The sequence below is a fragment of the Fundulus heteroclitus genome, chromosome 19 (genome assembly GCF_011125445.2).
Source record: "Fundulus heteroclitus isolate FHET01 chromosome 19, MU-UCD_Fhet_4.1, whole genome shotgun sequence".
NCBI lineage: Eukaryota > Metazoa > Chordata > Actinopteri > Cyprinodontiformes > Fundulidae > Fundulus > Fundulus heteroclitus.
The window spans coordinates 16,483,029-16,500,702 of record NC_046379.1 but is presented as its reverse complement, the minus strand read 5'-3'; the positions used below and the strand labels follow the sequence as shown (position 1 = coordinate 16,500,702).

Here is a 17,674-nt window from a genome sequence, read left to right as displayed (position 1 = left end):
ATGAAAGCAAGAGCTGCGGAGCCCACAGCTGAAACAAAATAAACATGGCAGCCAGAAGGACACACGCATATATGATGCTGTCACATCTGTTTTGTCAGAATCCACAAATTCCTCTTTGAAAGAAGACAAGCAAGAAGTGCCTTGACCACCGTAACCTGTTCATGGTGCCTGCTGCTTACAACATTTGCATTCAATACCGTGATTGGCAGGAACAAGGTGTCACTTCGGCCAATGTCCCTCCTTTCCCCAAACGGATTTGATAGGAGCAGATCCAGATCGATAATGTGCAGAATGGAGAATGCTACACATTATCAATCTGGCTAGCCAGGTTAACAAACATCAGAATATATGGGTCCCCGTTTTCAGACTGAAGCGCTACTGAGAAACACACATTTAAGTCTAAAATGCCATTTTCTTTCTTCATCAATACATCAGAGGGTAGTTTTAGCAAGGATAAAATGCCTTCTGTCTTTTTAGTGACCCCCGCATAGTTTCCAGTCCATTTTTCCAGTTTTGAAGGCTGTACACTGGTGCGCTGTGGAGTAACAGGTCTTTCTGCACCTGAAAATTTAGTCACTCACTAGTTTCCAGACTTGAGAAGCGACCACCTCTATCCCTGCTCGCTTGACAGCCTAATTCAGAGTGGAGATGTGCGTGTGTGTGTGTCCGATATGTGTGTGCGTGTGCGTTGTGTTCAAAGGTTCACTGGGGCAATATCACAGCAAAGGTTCACTGCTTCTCCTTGTCACCTGGGCTCCTCCGTCCTCACCTGATGTCTTGTCAGCGACCCAAATGTCAAGTGCATCTGTGGCCGAGTGTGTGTGTGTGTGTGTGTGTGTGTGTGGTCAGCTGGGCAGAGGAGGAGACAGATCTGGGTCAGGCAGCTCCCATGAGTGTGTCCGAGCGTTCTGCGGCGAATGACAAGTCCGATGTGAGCGAATGAGTAAGGAGGAGAGGGGTGAAGAATCAGCGGATGAGTGAGCGAGCAGCATGACAGAAGAACAGCGAGGGGTCAGGAGAGGAAAGACAAACTGCATGGAAACACTCACATAAAAAGGCAAAAGGAAACACGCAGCACACAGATAGTTCACAGAGTTTAGTCGATAAAAAATCGAGTCACGATCACTGAAGATTCAAAAATGTGTTTATCTATGTTTAATAGAACTTTAAATTACAACATTAGTCTCTCTGCGTGCAGAAGCAGAGTGCATTTTGTTTTTATTTTTGGCAAGGAAATTAAAGTTTGGTAAATATATTTTTAATCCAACAATAAGTTCTTTTATGGCTTTAACAGTTCCTTTAAGAACACGAAACAAAACAAGAATGGATCACAAAACTATGAGAGAAATGAACAGAATGTAAAGTCCAATTGAAACCCATCGAGACTGGTAATAGTAACATTGCACTATGTGGAAAAGTTTATTTAGTTTAAATACTTTTGTGAGGCACATTATGTAAAAAAAAAGAAGAAGAAGAGGCTTCAAGTTTTAATGATCCGGCCAGTTTATGGTGGAAGGTAGGTCCAAGGATTAAAATACAGAAGGCCATCCAAGGATTTTATTTTTTTGTTATGGTTTGCTTCTCAATTTTCTCGCACACGTTGCATCTGTAAGAAAAAGTTGTAAGACAGGAACTGTCTTATCTTCTCTGTATATTTTTGTGAAGGGAAAGTAAAGCTTTTTACACACATTATTATTGACATGCCTACCATGATGACAAAAAACAGGTGTTTTATCTTTTGATTTCACATATATCTATGGATGTATGAGTTATTTTATATCGTATCTCATTGAAAATTGTATGGATCAGTCATTAAATTAAAGCATAAACTGAAAAAGGAGTAACATGTGCAACCCATTTTTAACCTGCAAGACCATCCATCCAGACCTCCTCCCATTTCCCAACAACATCTTTCACAAGACATTCCCAGGCAAGCTGTGAAATACAGCTCTTTTTCAGAGGATGTCTCCGAAATATCGAAGATGAGTAAGATCTGAACGGCCTCCCTACCAAACTGTGCAAGACAACTTTTATCTCCCCTCACAGCCTGGACCAGCCAGTTCACCACTTTTCCTGCAGCCAACCATGCCTGCTGACTTGGAGGCTGTAACTCTCACCTCATCTGTTTCAGAAACCAAACCGTCAAACTGCTTCAGTGCCTGCTGGATGGCTTCAATCAGTTAAGGCAACTCCAAACTCTCTAAGCCGACACTTCCTTAAGATTACACAGGGATCACCCAATAATATTGTGTCAGAAGATCCTCAATAACAATGGTGCCAAATAAGAAGTGTTTTTCTCACAGGTTTAGTTTTCCAGACCCCATGTCATTTACCATCAGTGGTCTGTAAAAAAAAATTTGAAGACGTAAAGGTGGAGTGGGAATGTTTATATCCACTGTATAAAAAGACGTCAAAATGTTTTTGGCACTGTGGGACATTAAATTTGACTGCATTTTTTCCTGTTTTAGGTCAGTCAGGATTGCAAAAAACTGTTTCTGTTTACTGAATGCCTAAATAACAAGAGATCATTTTTCTGTTTTCTTTATAATCAGAAGTTTACAGTAAAAGAGTACTATTGTGATTCCTTTAAATGAGTAATGAAAAACCCAGAGGATGGTGTCATGACTTTGTAAGCCTCTAATAAGTTAATTCGACGCAATTCAAAGTCAAAAGACAAACTCAGCTTTATTGTCAATTTCTTCAGACAGACAAAGGAATGGAAAATACTTTTAAAGTGCCTAGGTGCAACTGATAAAGACACACATTATCCTAACACTAAACAATAACTAAAGTGCACAGCAGGTGAAGACATTGATACCGAGTTAAAAGGAGGCATATCTGTAGATGTATTTTAAGGCAACGCTTCAAATAAACTGCATCCTTGGGTTGCATCATGGGAAAAATCAAAGGACATCAGACAGCAGAATTGTGGACATCCACGAGCATGGTTCATCCTTTTGCACCATTTCCTGATGTGTGAAGCTGCAATGTTCATCTGTTTGAACAGTTAGAAGCAAGCATAAGAACAATGGCAATGTCCAGCCATCATATTGGTCAAACACCCAGGGAGTTGAAAGGTCCCATCTCACTATGCTGAACATATCTGGTACAAAATATTTGTTTTAACCTCAGATCAAAAGATGCTGATTGAAGCTGATAAGACGGTATCATCATCCAACATGGGCTAAAAGGCCACTCATAGGGACAAAGAAGCCATTTCTTCAAAAACACCATAAAAAAAAAATATCACAGTTTTAAAAGCGCTCATGGACAAAATCCTTAGTTTCGACATGTCCTTTGAACTTAAAGTATTTGACCCTAATAACCAATATTACATTTAGAGGATAACAGGGAGACCGTAAGGTATGAGGGGGCAGGATGCAGGATGCAGGATGCAGGATGCAACACGATGCTGGAGGAACTGGTGCAATTAACAAAATAGATGGCTGTATGGCGAAAGAATATAATGTAGAAACATTGAAGCAACATCTCAAGACATCTGCCAGGAAGTTAAAGTTTGGACACAAATAGGTCTTCCAAATGGACAAGGATTTAGTGGTTTAGGAATAACAAAGTCAATAGGCAAAGGCTGGATACACTGTAATAGAAAATCTGGGGGCAGAGCTAAGACGTGTGGAAACTAAGTAGCTAGAAAGTTTAAGCTAATACTAGGGAAACATATACAAACTTCTGAATTTGAAGAAAGCCAACAACTGATCTAAAACAACCTCTCTCTTTTATTTCTGGCATTTAATAAATAGAAATAATTTATTAATCTCAGGTGATCCAAAATAAGAAAATACTAGTCTGATGTGATGTGAAACAATACGGTTGTGTCTGTTTATAATATATGTAATTATATGTGTGTCACGGAAACTTTCGAAACATCATAAATTAGATTTTATTAAGTCCAAATATTAACAATCTACTACATGGAACTTCAACAAATAAGAATCAAGCAAAGCAACATGAAAGAAGCAGAAAGAGTATGAATGGTACAGATTTACACCAGAATAAGGAACAGCCTCTGACAGTGAGCCCCTTTCACCATATAACATTAAACGACATCTCAAACCCTTAAAATAATATGCAGCCATCAAGTCTAAGCGCCAAAGTTTGGAAAATCCATCATTAATGCACCATGGATCGGAGTGCAGCTCCGAGCTGCGGAGTTCTGGCTAAATTAGTTTTAATGGATTTCATGGTGAGCTGTTCCCTGGCTGATGATTGACAAAAAAAGGTCTGAGAGTCGCTACGGCCCCTGCTCCTGCTCTGTCCCCCAGCCACGCACCGATGATCAAACACATACAGTCTGTCAGCCTGTGATGCTGGGACGCCGGTGACGGGCTCAGCGGCGGCTTCAATCAGTGACCGATCAGGCTCCAAAAGCCTGGGACACAAAACGCTCCACTTGATCTGCAAGGAGGAATATTAGATCACCAAAAGCACACAGCAGTTTGATCAAGCGGCTCGAAGTTACGCTTTCAAACACGTTGTTGCTTGCTACATCCAAGCTAACACCCCAATGTCTCTCTGTGGGGCGAATGGCTCTCAAAATCTCCACCGAGACCGTAGGAGGCCAATGGGGGGGCGGGCGTCTGAGCTGGACGTGAGAAATGAGCACAATTACAGCTTTTGAGAGGTAATTATAAGTGCGTTGTAGTAGCAAAGGCTCATAAATAACATTGATACACTCTGTGCTTGTTCCATAATTGAGGAACAATAAGGCCAGGAAAAGAAGATAGGCATGTCATGATAGAGGCTTGTTCACCAGGCTTTCTTTTCTCACTCAGCAAGATTGAACGGTCGCTCAGACAAACAGTGGGGAAATTTTTACAACGGCTGATACTCTGCAGCGGATCTGTCCGAAAGCTAAAAGGATTTAAAAAGAACTGGAAGAGGAAGACACTGAGAAGAAAAGCTTGGACCGTCATATCAGAATTAGCTTATTTTAGAGCAACAGCACTGTAAGGGTACCAATAGCTGGTTTAGGTGAATCTCATCAGCTAGCAATAATAAAACATAGCTTCAGACATTCATCCATTTGACACCTTGATGCCTTTTAAAGAACTTTAAAGCTTTCATGACCAACACAGTTGAGGCCAGAGAGTGGGAAGCATAAGATGATGTACAAATGGGGAGCAGTTATAACAAACACCAACTCTACCCAATATTCTTTGTAAATTTAGGTCAAGGATTGAATATGTTTCATGTAACTTACAGGCAAAGAGCATGACTTATTGAAAAATGTGTGTTTAAACAATCAATATGAGTTGGAATTATATGGAAAACCCTGGAAGGAAACTTTTGCTTGGAAATGAATGCTAAATATGAAGCACAGCGATGATGTCGATGTCATGGTTTGAGGTTATCAAGATTCAGGGCCTGCTCAACTTTTCATCAAATAATTCCACTGGATTACTTATTTCTTAAGGTTGTAACTCAAAGATATCTTTAAAAATTAAACAGAATGGAAGAATATAAAACAGACTCATTCCAGTAAATCCACAAAGGGGAGAGTCAATTCACTTAAAGCTGATCTATTTGGAATGAGCGGGCCAGGCTATTAATCGTGTCATGATGATGTGGATACATTTTAAAATGTGAAAACCTGTGAAAACTCTCTTAATGAGCACAAACTATGAGGAGAGGTGTGTCCAAATTTAGGCCTGCAGGCCATTTATGGCCCTCAGAATGAATTTGTGCGGCCCTGATCTGCAATTTCATCATGGCGCGCATCTTTTATGCCACCTCAGCAGGTTGATGCTGATTTTATAGGGCCAGATTATCACTGAGAAATTAAAAATTTCTAAAAAAAAATTGAAAAATGAAACGTGTAACACGACATATTCATCTTTTATTAATCACAGCTGGTGCTTTTAATTTGATTTCATAGTAAATTGAACCAGACACATCCAGCACACAAAAGCAGACCTGAATGCACCTGTCATTAAACTTAAAGCAAGTAGTTTTAAAGGAAGAGTGACCCGTATCCTGTTCTGACAAGAGGCTAGAAAATAAATGTGCCACCCCCCAAAAAATAAATAAATGAATAAATAAATAATGTTTGTTTTCTTTTGCTGAGGCATCTTTGTGGAATATTTTTATGTATTTTTTTATCTATGGCTCCAATGTCTACAAAGTATAATTACTTTGTTTCATTAAAAACAATGCATGTTTATTGTTGAGACATAATTTTATTTTTCATATTAAGAAAATATTAATTTTAATTAAAAACATTCCCTGAAATAGTCTCCAGTGGAGACTCTCCTCACTAAGGGATATAGCAAAGAGGCTAAACCATGGCTTTTAATGAACAGAATAAGTATATTGTTGTTAATCGGAAACCATATTTCTGAGAAAGTGATGAAGTTCTGCTGCTTTTATCTAGGTGTACTAAAAATGGTATTTTGATTTTATTTCCCTCCCTTTTAAATAAACAACTGCTTATTGGGGTTCCCTTCTTCTCTTATGCTGCATGCATTGTAGGTTGAGACACTTGACATGCTATGTAGCTCAGAACATGGAAAGAACATACCAGGGATTTGGTAGAGGCCGTTCAGTTTACTCCCCAAACACAACCACAAAAATCATTGATGGCTTCATAGTCTCTCCTGTTCTAAAGCAGTTTATCTCCTCCAAAAGCGATGGGGTGGTAAATAAGTAGCTTAAGGCGCACAGAAGCTTTTCCCTGACTACAGGCTGCTTGTCAGTGTTAAGTAGTCATCCTCGCACGCACCAAGCCAACATCAAACGTGATGGGACCGTGTTTCATCCGGCCTTCCCCTGCTCCGGAGCTAAGAGCCTGAGAACGCGCCAACAAAGAGCGCTCTGCAGCGCGGGTGCAACTAGGTTAACAGTTAACTTTTATGCCGGGCCGATCCGCCTGTACGGTAAATCCCTGCCTGCTTCAAACGCTTTGTTTATTTTTAGTTTTCCACAGCTTTCTGCTACTGTAAATGTCTTATTCTATTTTTTTTTTCTTTTTAAATTTGGAGGTCCTTCCAGCTCTAAAATTACCGCATTCTTATAGAAAGCAAGCAAAACACTTATAAATGGACACAAAAAAGCTGGATTTGCATAATCCTGGAAGTAATTAACTCATCGTTTACCCTATCTTTCCTCTCCTTCGCACAATCCTAAACATACATTCGCAGCTCCTCTCCTCCCATGGGAGCTTCTTCTTACCATCAGTCACTTTCTCTTCTTTGTCTTCCTCTCTCCTCTTCCCGCAGAGAGCGGCGTGTTTCGGAATAATTTTCATTTCAAGGGGGTCATATAAACTCTCCTCCATGCAAATGAGTCAAACTCTCAAAGGTAATAATCACCTGAACCCCCCCTACCACCACCACTACCACCCCCTCCCACTCCCAGACAAACATACACACACCCCAGGTGGCTCCATATTGCTTAGCCGACATGAATAAATAATTAAATGAAATCTAATTTTTTTCTATTTCATTTCCACAGCCGCTGAATCCAATTCCGCCTCCACCCTTTGAGAATGGCACCCAGGTGACCCTCAGGTGCAATTACCTCCATTCAAGATGCTACGCAGAGCCTCACTTCTTAGTGATAGGACTCATAACGGTGCGTGTCATGTCCTGGAGCAAGTAAAAATATTTACTGAGAGACACAATGCACAGAAGTTAATGCAGACAGATCTCAGAAATAGCAAATGGGTTTTTGTAAGTGACGTCTCTATTACCCTTTTCTCAGTTTAGCCCGAATATTTTGGCAGAAATACAGTCCTTTGTAGCGTTGTTCTTTTCTCCGTTCATTCTCTCCGCGTCAGAAAGTCGTTTTTAAAGCAAACGAGTGCACATGCTCAAAAATCTCTCTTTTCTTAATTGGAGGAGGTCAGAGACTGTAGGATGTTTGCCTTAACCCACGACCTAAAATACTGAACCAGACATCTCAAGTGTTTTTAAATGCTGTATTCTAGCTCTGCAGTTTAACAACAGGTGAAAAGCAGAACTTCCCATAAGTAGAAGCAAGCCCTTACTGCTTCTTTCTCTTTCTACCTCCTTCTGTCATAAAGTTGCTCAAAATAGCCCCTCTGCAGCTGATATGGGAATAATTTGAGCCATACAGAGGTTTCTGAAAAAAGTAAGCAAACCCCAAAGAAATGTTGGATTTCCCACCCAAGACTTTCTACTTTTTAATGTATTTACCTGGATTCTTGTTAACATTCACCTCTTGGATATCATGATGGATTGTTTAGTCTAAGAACCTTTGCAGCCTCAAACAGGTTTTCTTCTAGGATCGGCGACTATCCAGCTCCATCTATTGTGCCATCAACCGTGACCAGCTCCAGTGTCTCTGCTGAAGAAAAGCACGTCCCCCACATGATGCTGCTGACTTAGGGAACCGATGGCACTAAATTGTATTTTAAGGGTGTCAGAGTACAGGCTGAATACATACATCTTATTTTAAGTTGAAAATAACTGATAATTTCCCCTTTCAAATTACACATTTGTGTAAGACAAAGCTTGGTTATGACATGATGAAAGGTGGGAAGGTTAAAGGGATGTGAATACTTTACCAGATGTAAGCACTGTACTGACAGAATAAAATTAGCCAATAAGAGATTGAAGTACTAAGCCAAATGGATGTAAATTAAGCAAAACATTTGAAACAACTGACTGAAACCTCATATGTGGATGCCACACTTTAGTTTCCAGCTCTATTGGTGGCCTGGAAGAATATTTAAACTGCTTTCAATGATGTATCCAAATCACCCCCATTGACAATCGATGCATCATAGTTAATGTAATTTGTCCCGGGAAAGGCTTTCAGGCACGCTAAAGAGGTGCCCCCATTGATTTAAATGCAAAAACTCGGCTGTTATTAGCAGACGGATCGACGATCGGTCACAAAGCTGAGCTCATGTAAGCTGCTGGAAGTTTTTGTTTTTTTTATGAAGAACAGGAAAGATTTGACTCTCCTTTATACACACTGTTTATTCATGTGCTGAAAGATGCACGTGAATAAAGACAACGTGTGTGTTGGTGGGTAAAAATAAGGGATTACTGCATCTCCCTTCAGATCCCTGACTGCAGGCTAACAGCAGCTTGTATTGAGCAGGTTCCTGTGGTCGGTCAGAGAAACAGATTCAGGATTCAGCCACAGCACCAAAGGTAATGAAGTGTCCATGCCCCCCCCTTCCCTCCCTCCTTCCTTCCTCTTGTGTGTGAGAGCATGTGAAAGTGTGATCCCTGAAGTCAAGCCGCAATTAAGAGGCCTGTCGATGATGTCCGCTATCACAGAGGCACGGACTTGTCACTATCGACCAGCCACAGCACCTACAGACTCAAAGGAGGAGGGCGCGCAGACGGGCAGGAGGCAGATGAGTGACGACTGCAGAGAGGTAAAAATGGTGCAAAACAGAATGACAACATATCATATTAAAATCATGAAAAGTTTTTTTTTTTGTTTTTTTTTAAGTTGCAGATCATTTTTGTAAATGGGCATCATGGCTGTGTTAAATGTACAGCAGCGTTTAAGTCTGTATTGGACAGAAGCACTCCCAGCAAAATCAATAAAACTATTTGAAAGTTAATTCAAAAATCAATAGACACAAAATCAACAGCAATTTTGAGATCTGAGTAATGAATTAAGCTGCCTCTGCCTGAAGCCTTTTGGAGTTGTGTGGCTGTATTCGTTATAAAATCAAAACAAAGACGCTGCTTGGTGTTGTGGTGATGAACAACACCCTCCACACTTATTGGCAGCCTTGGTAAAGATGTGTAAAAAAAGACCCTGAACAAAAATTCATCTCACATCGAAAATCTTTTCTTTTTTTTTTTTTTAAATCCTAAATTTAACTTGGGCAAAATTTCCCACAGAAAAAAAAGTTTTGATTAGCACTTCCAGAAATTCTTAAAAGTTCTGGCATATGCTTGCATCTTATGCTTTACTTGTTGATGTTGCTGAACACATTTAGGATTTGAACTGTTTTGGTAAAATTATGCTAAGATTGATCTCTGTAGCTACAAACACTCCAGGAGGGTCTGACGTATTTCGGGTCATAAAAAAAATCAAACAACAGGTTTCTATCCAACATCTTGAGGCTTTTATAAATGATTTTTTTTTTTCACAATATAATTTATTTTCTGTGGTTGCAGAAGATAAACTCGGGCATGGGTTGAATTCTGAGCGACTATGGAGAGAGGCTGTCAGTTGGCCTCAAGGAAATACCGTAAAAACCCTTCAGCAACTCATAGAAGGGAAAGAGCCAAAGTGAGATGCGTGTGTTTTGGGAGGGGACATCATTTGGCGGTGGAATAGCACTTTGAGGATCTCCTCAATCCACACACAGTGTCCTGCATGGAGGAGGCAGAGGCTGAAGTCTTGAAAGAATGTGATTCCATCCATGTGGCAGAGGCTGCTGAGGTCGTTAAAAAATTCCCTGGTAGCAGGGCGCAAGGTGTGGAGGAGATCTGGCTCAAGTTTCTGAAGGCTCTGGATATTATAGAGCTGACGTGGTTGAATCTTCAATATCGCATTGAGGACCGGGACAACACCGCTGGAGTGGCAGACTGGGGTGGTGGTCACAGTTTTTAAGAAAGGGGGCCGGAGAGTGTGCTCCAGATATCGAGGGATCACACTTCTCAGCCTCCCTGGAAAAGTTTACTCTGGGAGGAGAGCAGTGATGCAGCCTCCGTCCTGTCCGTTGTGGAGTTGCTGAAGAAGTCAGATGAGTATGCTTCTCCGGTCTACTTGTGGATCTGGAGAAGGCCTACCACTGTGTCCCCTGAGGCATTTTGTGGGGGATGCTGCACAAAGCTGAGCTTATCCCCAGTACGTGTTGGACTCTCCCAGGGATGCCCCTTGTCACGATCCTGTCTGTGGTGTTCATGGACAGGATCTCAGTGCTTAGCCATGCAGAGGCTAAAGTCTAATTTGGGAACATTAGTATCTCATCTTTGGTTTTTGAGGATGACGTTGTTCTTTTTGGCTTCTTCAGGCAACGACCTCCCGTGTGCACCGAAGCGGTTTGCTGCTCAGTGTGAAGCGGCTGGGATGAGAGTCAACTCCTCTAAGACAGTGGTTATGGTCCTCAACCAGAAAAATTTGGACTGACTCCTCCAGATTGGGGGTCAGTCTCTGCTTCATGAGCAGAAGTTTAAGTATCTCGGAGTTTCGTTTGTGAGTGATGGTAGGATGGAATTGGAGATGGACAAACGGATCGAGGCTTCGTCTGCAGAAATTCGGGCGCTGCTCAGGTCTGTTGTGGTGAAGAAAGAGCTGAGCCAAAGAGCAAAGCTCTCCAATAACAGGTCTTTGGTCTGACCCTCACCTATGGTCATGAGGTATGGATCAGGACCAAAAGCATCAGAAACAAGCGGCTGAAATGAGCTTCCTCTCGACCATGGGCAGGCGTAGAGATAGGATCAGGAGCCGTTTCATTCAGGGGATGCCAAAAATAGAGCTACTGCTAAGATGCCTCCTTAGCACCTCCCTTATGGGGTTTTCCGGGCATGTCCCAGTGGGAGGAGATCCTGGAGAAGACCCAGAACTCGCTGGAGGGACTGTATGTCCCATCTGGCTTGGGAACCTCTTTGGATCCCCCGGATTGAGCTGGACGATGTTATCGGGGAGCGAAATGTCTGGATTTCCCTCCTGGACCTGTTGCCCCAGTGGCCCGGTCCCAGATAAGTGTAAGCCAATGAATTAATGAATAGATGGATGGATAATGTGACACACAGATGAAAAATAAATATTTATTCGTGAACAATATTATTTTTGTTGAGATTCATAAAAGTCTGATATTTCCGAATATCAGTCAGCTTTACCATAAGTTGTCTGCTAGAAAGCTGAAGACGGAGCAGGATTTTACTTTTCAACCTCACAACAACAGTACACACAAATCAAGAAAAGTATGAGAAAAAAATCATAAGTTTTGTAATGATCTAGCCAAAGTCAGGAGCAAAATAGGCAGAAAACATGTGGGGTGACCTGAAGAGGCTCTGGAAAGGAGACGCCCTTAAAATATGATATATATGGAGAAGTATTTCACAGTGGAGGTGACTAATACTTAGTTAAGGTGTGGGATGCTGACAGACACCTAAGAAGACTTAATGCTGAAACTGAATCATTTTTTTAAATTTCCTTCAATCAGAATGTCTTTTTCAGAATTGAACTGGATAAATGTCATTATTTTAGTACTGAACATTTTTGAATTTTAGCCTATTTAGTCACTCTGATGTAGTTTATCTACCACACGGAATAAAAATATGCAAAAAAACACACTTTAAATTAAACAAACAAAAATACCAGAGCAAAAGACTCATTGAAAATGTTAATTTCAATGTTTTTAAAGATTCCAGGTATACTAGAGCTCAAGTTATTGATAGAAACTCTGAGCAACTATTCCAAACCTGAATCAGAAATAAGCACGCACGAACAGAAAAACTGTACATGAACTGATCTTTACACTGCATGTAATATTATTTAAATCGGACCAGATACCTTTATGGAGAACCGATGCAAATTTAGATTTATAAATAATGATTAGATTTCTTCTCCCCGTTCCATGTAGTGAAAACCACTATTTCAAACCCTAACAAGTCACCAAAAGCCACTGAACCCTCATTAAAGGAAAAACAGTGTCATATTTTTAATAGGCAATCTATGGTTTCACTTAACTGTGAGGCCTGTGGGACTCAATTTTTGTAATTTCCCTCAGTCCCTGAAAATCCATCAGCATTTTTTGACAGCTTGCATATTATGTGAGAATAACCAGTGGCATCTGATAAAATTGGCTCAAAAGCAATATCTACTACTCAAAAAGCAGGAGATGATAACAGAAGATTCACCTCTTTCCACATTTAGGCAGTAAGTAAAAGTGATTACTAAAACACACAAATGCTAAATTCTTGATGAGGAATAACTCCAATGTATTTTTCTGTGAGCTGAATTCAGTATTCCAACACTTGTATAAACGTTAACATGTTTCTTTTGTTTAAAAACTTTATCTCTTGCCATTTCTGTCATTGCAAAACATAATTAAAAAGACGTATAAATGTATAAATGTGTTTTAGAAGAGAAAGCTGCAAAATCATCTAAAAGATGTCTGTTGATGTCAATGTAGCTGAAAAGTTTCAGCGTCGATCAAACAAGCTACCGATATTGGCTTTTTATGTCTTTATTTAAGCCGAATTTTGACAGTACATTTGGATAAAACTGGTCAACTTAAACACTTAATAAAAAGATGTTAATGATGTTAGGAGTTTCTGCCTTCTGTATGATTAATATATACAAATAAAGTTAAAATCTTGCTTCCTGTTTTCTGTCTGAGGCTTTTCCTCCACTCTAACACTATTGGTCCAAAATGTCCTCTGAAGGTCTGACCAAAACTGAGATATATAAACTAAAATACATGTATTGTTTTCAACTGTTACTTATTTCCTTTTCAAATTCCAAAACCATTATCAAACAATTTGTTGTCTTAGAATTTAATTTAAACAGTAACATGCTTCAGCTCAATAGGTGGCAAAAGAACACTGACAAGCTGGTTTTTAAAACCAAGAAAACTTTAAGCTAAATTCAATCAATAGTTTGACCTTATTATTGTGGACTTGTTTTACTTGTATGATGGATCGTACATTTCAAAGGAAATCTACTCAAATTGTATTTCTACGCCATTCCTGGGCTGCATGATGTTGGTCACCAAAGGATCCACACTTCCTACATACTTTAAATAGGACAACATTTACATAATAAATGTCTTATGACTGAATGGACACAAAACAGCTTTGATTTAAAATATCTTACTGAACAGGTTACACAATGTTTTAACATTAACTAAATGCCAGTTGTCCTTGATACATACATACATCTTAGAGCATTTCTCCTTCACCTTTGGAGTTCCCCAAGGCTCGATGTTAGGCCATGTTGCCTTTTTCCACACATTTGTTTTCGTAACATAAAAACATGATTATCGTAGTGCCAATTTAATGACCTATTTTGGACAAACATAATGTAAACAAACTTATTTAGATACACTGATTTTCCTCTTGCCAGGATTTTCATATTTTAGTACATTGCCGAGTACAATGTAAATTTCAATTTCTTTTTTTCTCTGTAAGGTGATTTTTTTGGTTACACTTTATTTGAAGGGGTGTATATAAGACTGACATTACACTGTCATAAACATAACATAACATAACACCTGTTACGAACATAAATGACTCTTTATGAATGTTTAGGATTGTTGTCATTAATTGTCATTGGGTAAATTATGACACTATTAAAGCAAAGTTGACATTGTTTAACATGTCGTTGTTATGACAACTTGACATTAACAGAGACAAGGTTAAATTTAGGGCTTGATTTAGGATTAGGTTAAATTAAGGGCTTGATTTGGGATTAGGTTAAATTAAGGGTTTGATTTGGGATTAGGTTAATTTAAGGGCTTGATTTAGGGTTTTGTTAAGTTAAGGGCTTGTCATAACAAAGATATGTTAAACAATATTATAATAGCCATTATAATTTCAAAAATCGTAACTTGAGTCGCTATTCTGTTTTCACATGCCGGCATTGTTTCTTCTAATGTCAATCTAAAGGAAATAAGTCACATTAGTTTAAATCCGTAGCAGTTTAGGTCAATAAACAAAACATAATGAGCTTAAACATGAGTTAAACTTTGATTCAAAGATTTTACTTTAATGCAGATAAACAGTATGTTTCCTTCTTTACAGTGATTGGAACATCCATACCTAAATATTTACATCAGACAAATATTTAGAGACTGTCACAGTTGTGGGTTCCCGCTCTGTCTCACAGCAGGATGCGGTATTTAAGAGCTCGGGGGACCCTGTTGATGACCAGGCGTCCATCGTAGCTGAGTGATGCAAACAGCCACGGGTCAGCAGACGACCACTCAGCAGCGTATACGCTGTCCTCGTGTTCCTCGTAGGTGGACACCACACTGTCTTTCAGAGGCTCCTTACTCCTGCAACACAAAAACACATTACAGAAACATCCAAGACACAGAGGAGGAATGCTTCATGATTTGTTATCTGTCAAAAGTAAATTTTGCAGATTTATTTTCTTGAAAATGTCTACAGTATTTAATGGCATCCATAAAATCAAGTCCCTACTGCACTAACAAGCAGACGATTCCTTTAACTGTATTCACTTTATTACTTCATAACTTTCAGAAGTTAAATTGAACCATCACACATTAAATTTAGGTATTAATCTATGAATTTAAAGAAAATCTGTTTAAAACTGCCAACAGACATCGCTGCCGATGCTGACATATTTCTACTGAGGCTACAATACTAGGACAATAAATATCAATTTCGAAATATGCTCAAGCATCACTGCCGGCTCAAATTCCTCTCAAACCCCCCAGGCTGTAAGTGTTCCTGAGGGAAAAACAATGATTTAAACGTTTGGATTTATTTTACACATTTACGTTTTCAGTCCGACAGTAGCTGCTCCCTCTGGACGGCAGCCTAAAAGAAAATCGCTCTTAAATGTGTCCGTTTAGTGGGAAAGAACAGAAAGAGAGAGCACAAGTGGGAGCCCTCAAGTGATCTAACAAATACTGGGCTTGGTCTCAGTTACACCAGGGATTGAGAGCTTTTAAGGATAATGTCACCGAACAGTTTAACCACCGACAAACCGCAATACATTACACGACAGGGGTCACATAGTTAGGAGTTTCTAAATCAAAACTCTTGACTGCAAATTATTTTAAGGTGCAATCTAAAGAAACCGGCTTTGGACATGTAGATCGACTCAAAGTTTAATTAAACCAACTCCTGCAGAGATGACAGAGAGGGCACAAGGCTGTGTTTTTATCCAATTAGGATCACTGATTTTGTTCCCACAACAACATTAATGACAATATGTTAATCAAATTATTTATTTTATTTTTATAAATCATCCCTTGCCCTTCCCCAATTGATGTTTCTCTCCCCCAGTGAAGGATCCATGGCTAACCCAGAGTATGGACCACTAGTTCACAGGCTTCATGTGATTTTCATTTAAGGTAAAAGATACGGAACAGCAATTAATGAGAAAAATCTCTTCTATTGGATTTATTTAATTAGAAATTAGTGAATATTGGATAAAAAACAATAATGTTGATCAATTTGAACATTATATCTCATCTTTGTAGGCTATTCAATTGAATATACACTGGAAAGGATTTGCAAATCATTATTTTTATTTACATTTTACACAACATCCCAACTTCTTTGGAACTGGAGTTGTAAAATCATTGTGTATTATGAACTTCTTTGAGTTATACGACAGAAATAAGCTAAGTTGATTTTGTTTCAACTTTGCTAAACTGTCTAATTTTTTTTAAATGTATTTATTTGAATAATGTACTGCAGAGGGAATTAACGCTTTGGGTGAAAGGTTTTTAACCTAATTTAAACCAATCTAACAGTAGACTGTGGGTCAATTATGTGTTTTTGACAAAAAAAGAAAAGGAATTCAAATATTTACTGAAATAATAGGATTTTTCTTGACTCTGCTTTTAATTGATCTTCGTCCCAGATGCTCTGGCCACTGGAAGAGGTCTGAATGCAGTGTTCAGGTACTGCTGAGTAGGACATATGGTTGGTGGGTCAACAGCTGCAGAGGAAAGGTTAAAAGTAAAGCTGAGTGCTGGTGATTAGGATGAAGAGTAGAATTATGGATGAGAGTTGGCCATTGAGTGTAAGAGCTGGTAGTTATGGCTGAGAGGAGGACCATAATGGATGTTGGACTGTGGCAGATTTGGACAGCAGTGAGCAGCAACAATTACTGAGGATTTTCCTGACATTTTCAAATCAACTGTTAACTCTACAGAGATAGAAAAAAAAAGTCTCCCGAAGTGTTTTGACAGCAACACATTTTTATTGTTTTGCTTTAATCCCGGAGTTTCAAAGCATTGTGAGACAGAAGGTTTGGTCTGTCTGCTTTAATCTTTGGAGGACCGTTATCAAAAGAACTGTTCAAATATGAACTGCGTATTACCATGGGGTCTTCAGTGTCTCAGTTTGGTTCATTAGACCCTTTACATTACTGAAGACAGACAAGCAGAAGAAATGTTTTTAAAATCCAGCACAATTTGAAGAAGGCTTGCGTCTGTGCCAGGACTCCCCTTCTGAACCGAAATTTAGGATTAGAGCCTGGCTGATGAACGCCAAGAGGTTAAAGAAAATCTGAGCATGAGAGTGTCAACCAATCAGAAAGACCTCTCTATGAGACGTAGTGGCGGGTTTTCTAACGGGATGGAAGGACCGTGATAAAGATGGAAAGTCTGAGGACAAACTCATCTTAGTAAAGGACCTTGCCTGGAGGATGATCAGTGAGGAAGTTAGGATCTTGGGTAAGTTATCAAAACTTTTAACACGCTCTGTCCACACTTTGCAGACGCTCCGCACAAGCGTCCAAGTCCAAGTTCAAGCATGCCTTTTTGACGCTCAATACAGGGCTTGGAGTGGACGCACCATTAAGGTTAAGAGCATTATTTCAGTCATGCTGAGATCTAGACTTTGACTGGGCTATAACAACCTCATTATCCTTTTCTTTTTCAGCCATTCTGTTGATGTATAGACAGGTAGCCTCACATCTGACTCTGGAAAACTTTGGTATACCGAGTTCATGGTTGACTCAATGACTGGATGGTGCCTGAGAAAGCCCAAATCATCACTCCCTCCAATTG

The 17,674-nt window shown here is 39.5% G+C and overlaps 1 protein-coding gene across 3 annotated transcripts in view; it reads right to left on the bottom strand.

The window, feature by feature from the left end:
- Window positions 1-14,643: 14,643 nt before the first annotated feature.
- Window positions 14,644-17,674, bottom strand: part of eipr1 (EARP complex and GARP complex interacting protein 1) — a 123,187-nt gene continuing 120,156 nt past the window's right edge. For all 3 annotated transcript variants that reach the window (XM_021316160.2, XM_012862050.3, XM_036151146.1), the window contains exon 10: window positions 14,644-14,959. In XM_021316160.2, the coding sequence (XP_021171835.2) occupies window positions 14,785-14,959 (175 nt within the window). In that variant the 3' untranslated portion in view covers window positions 14,644-14,784. The remainder of the gene's footprint in view (window positions 14,960-17,674) is intronic.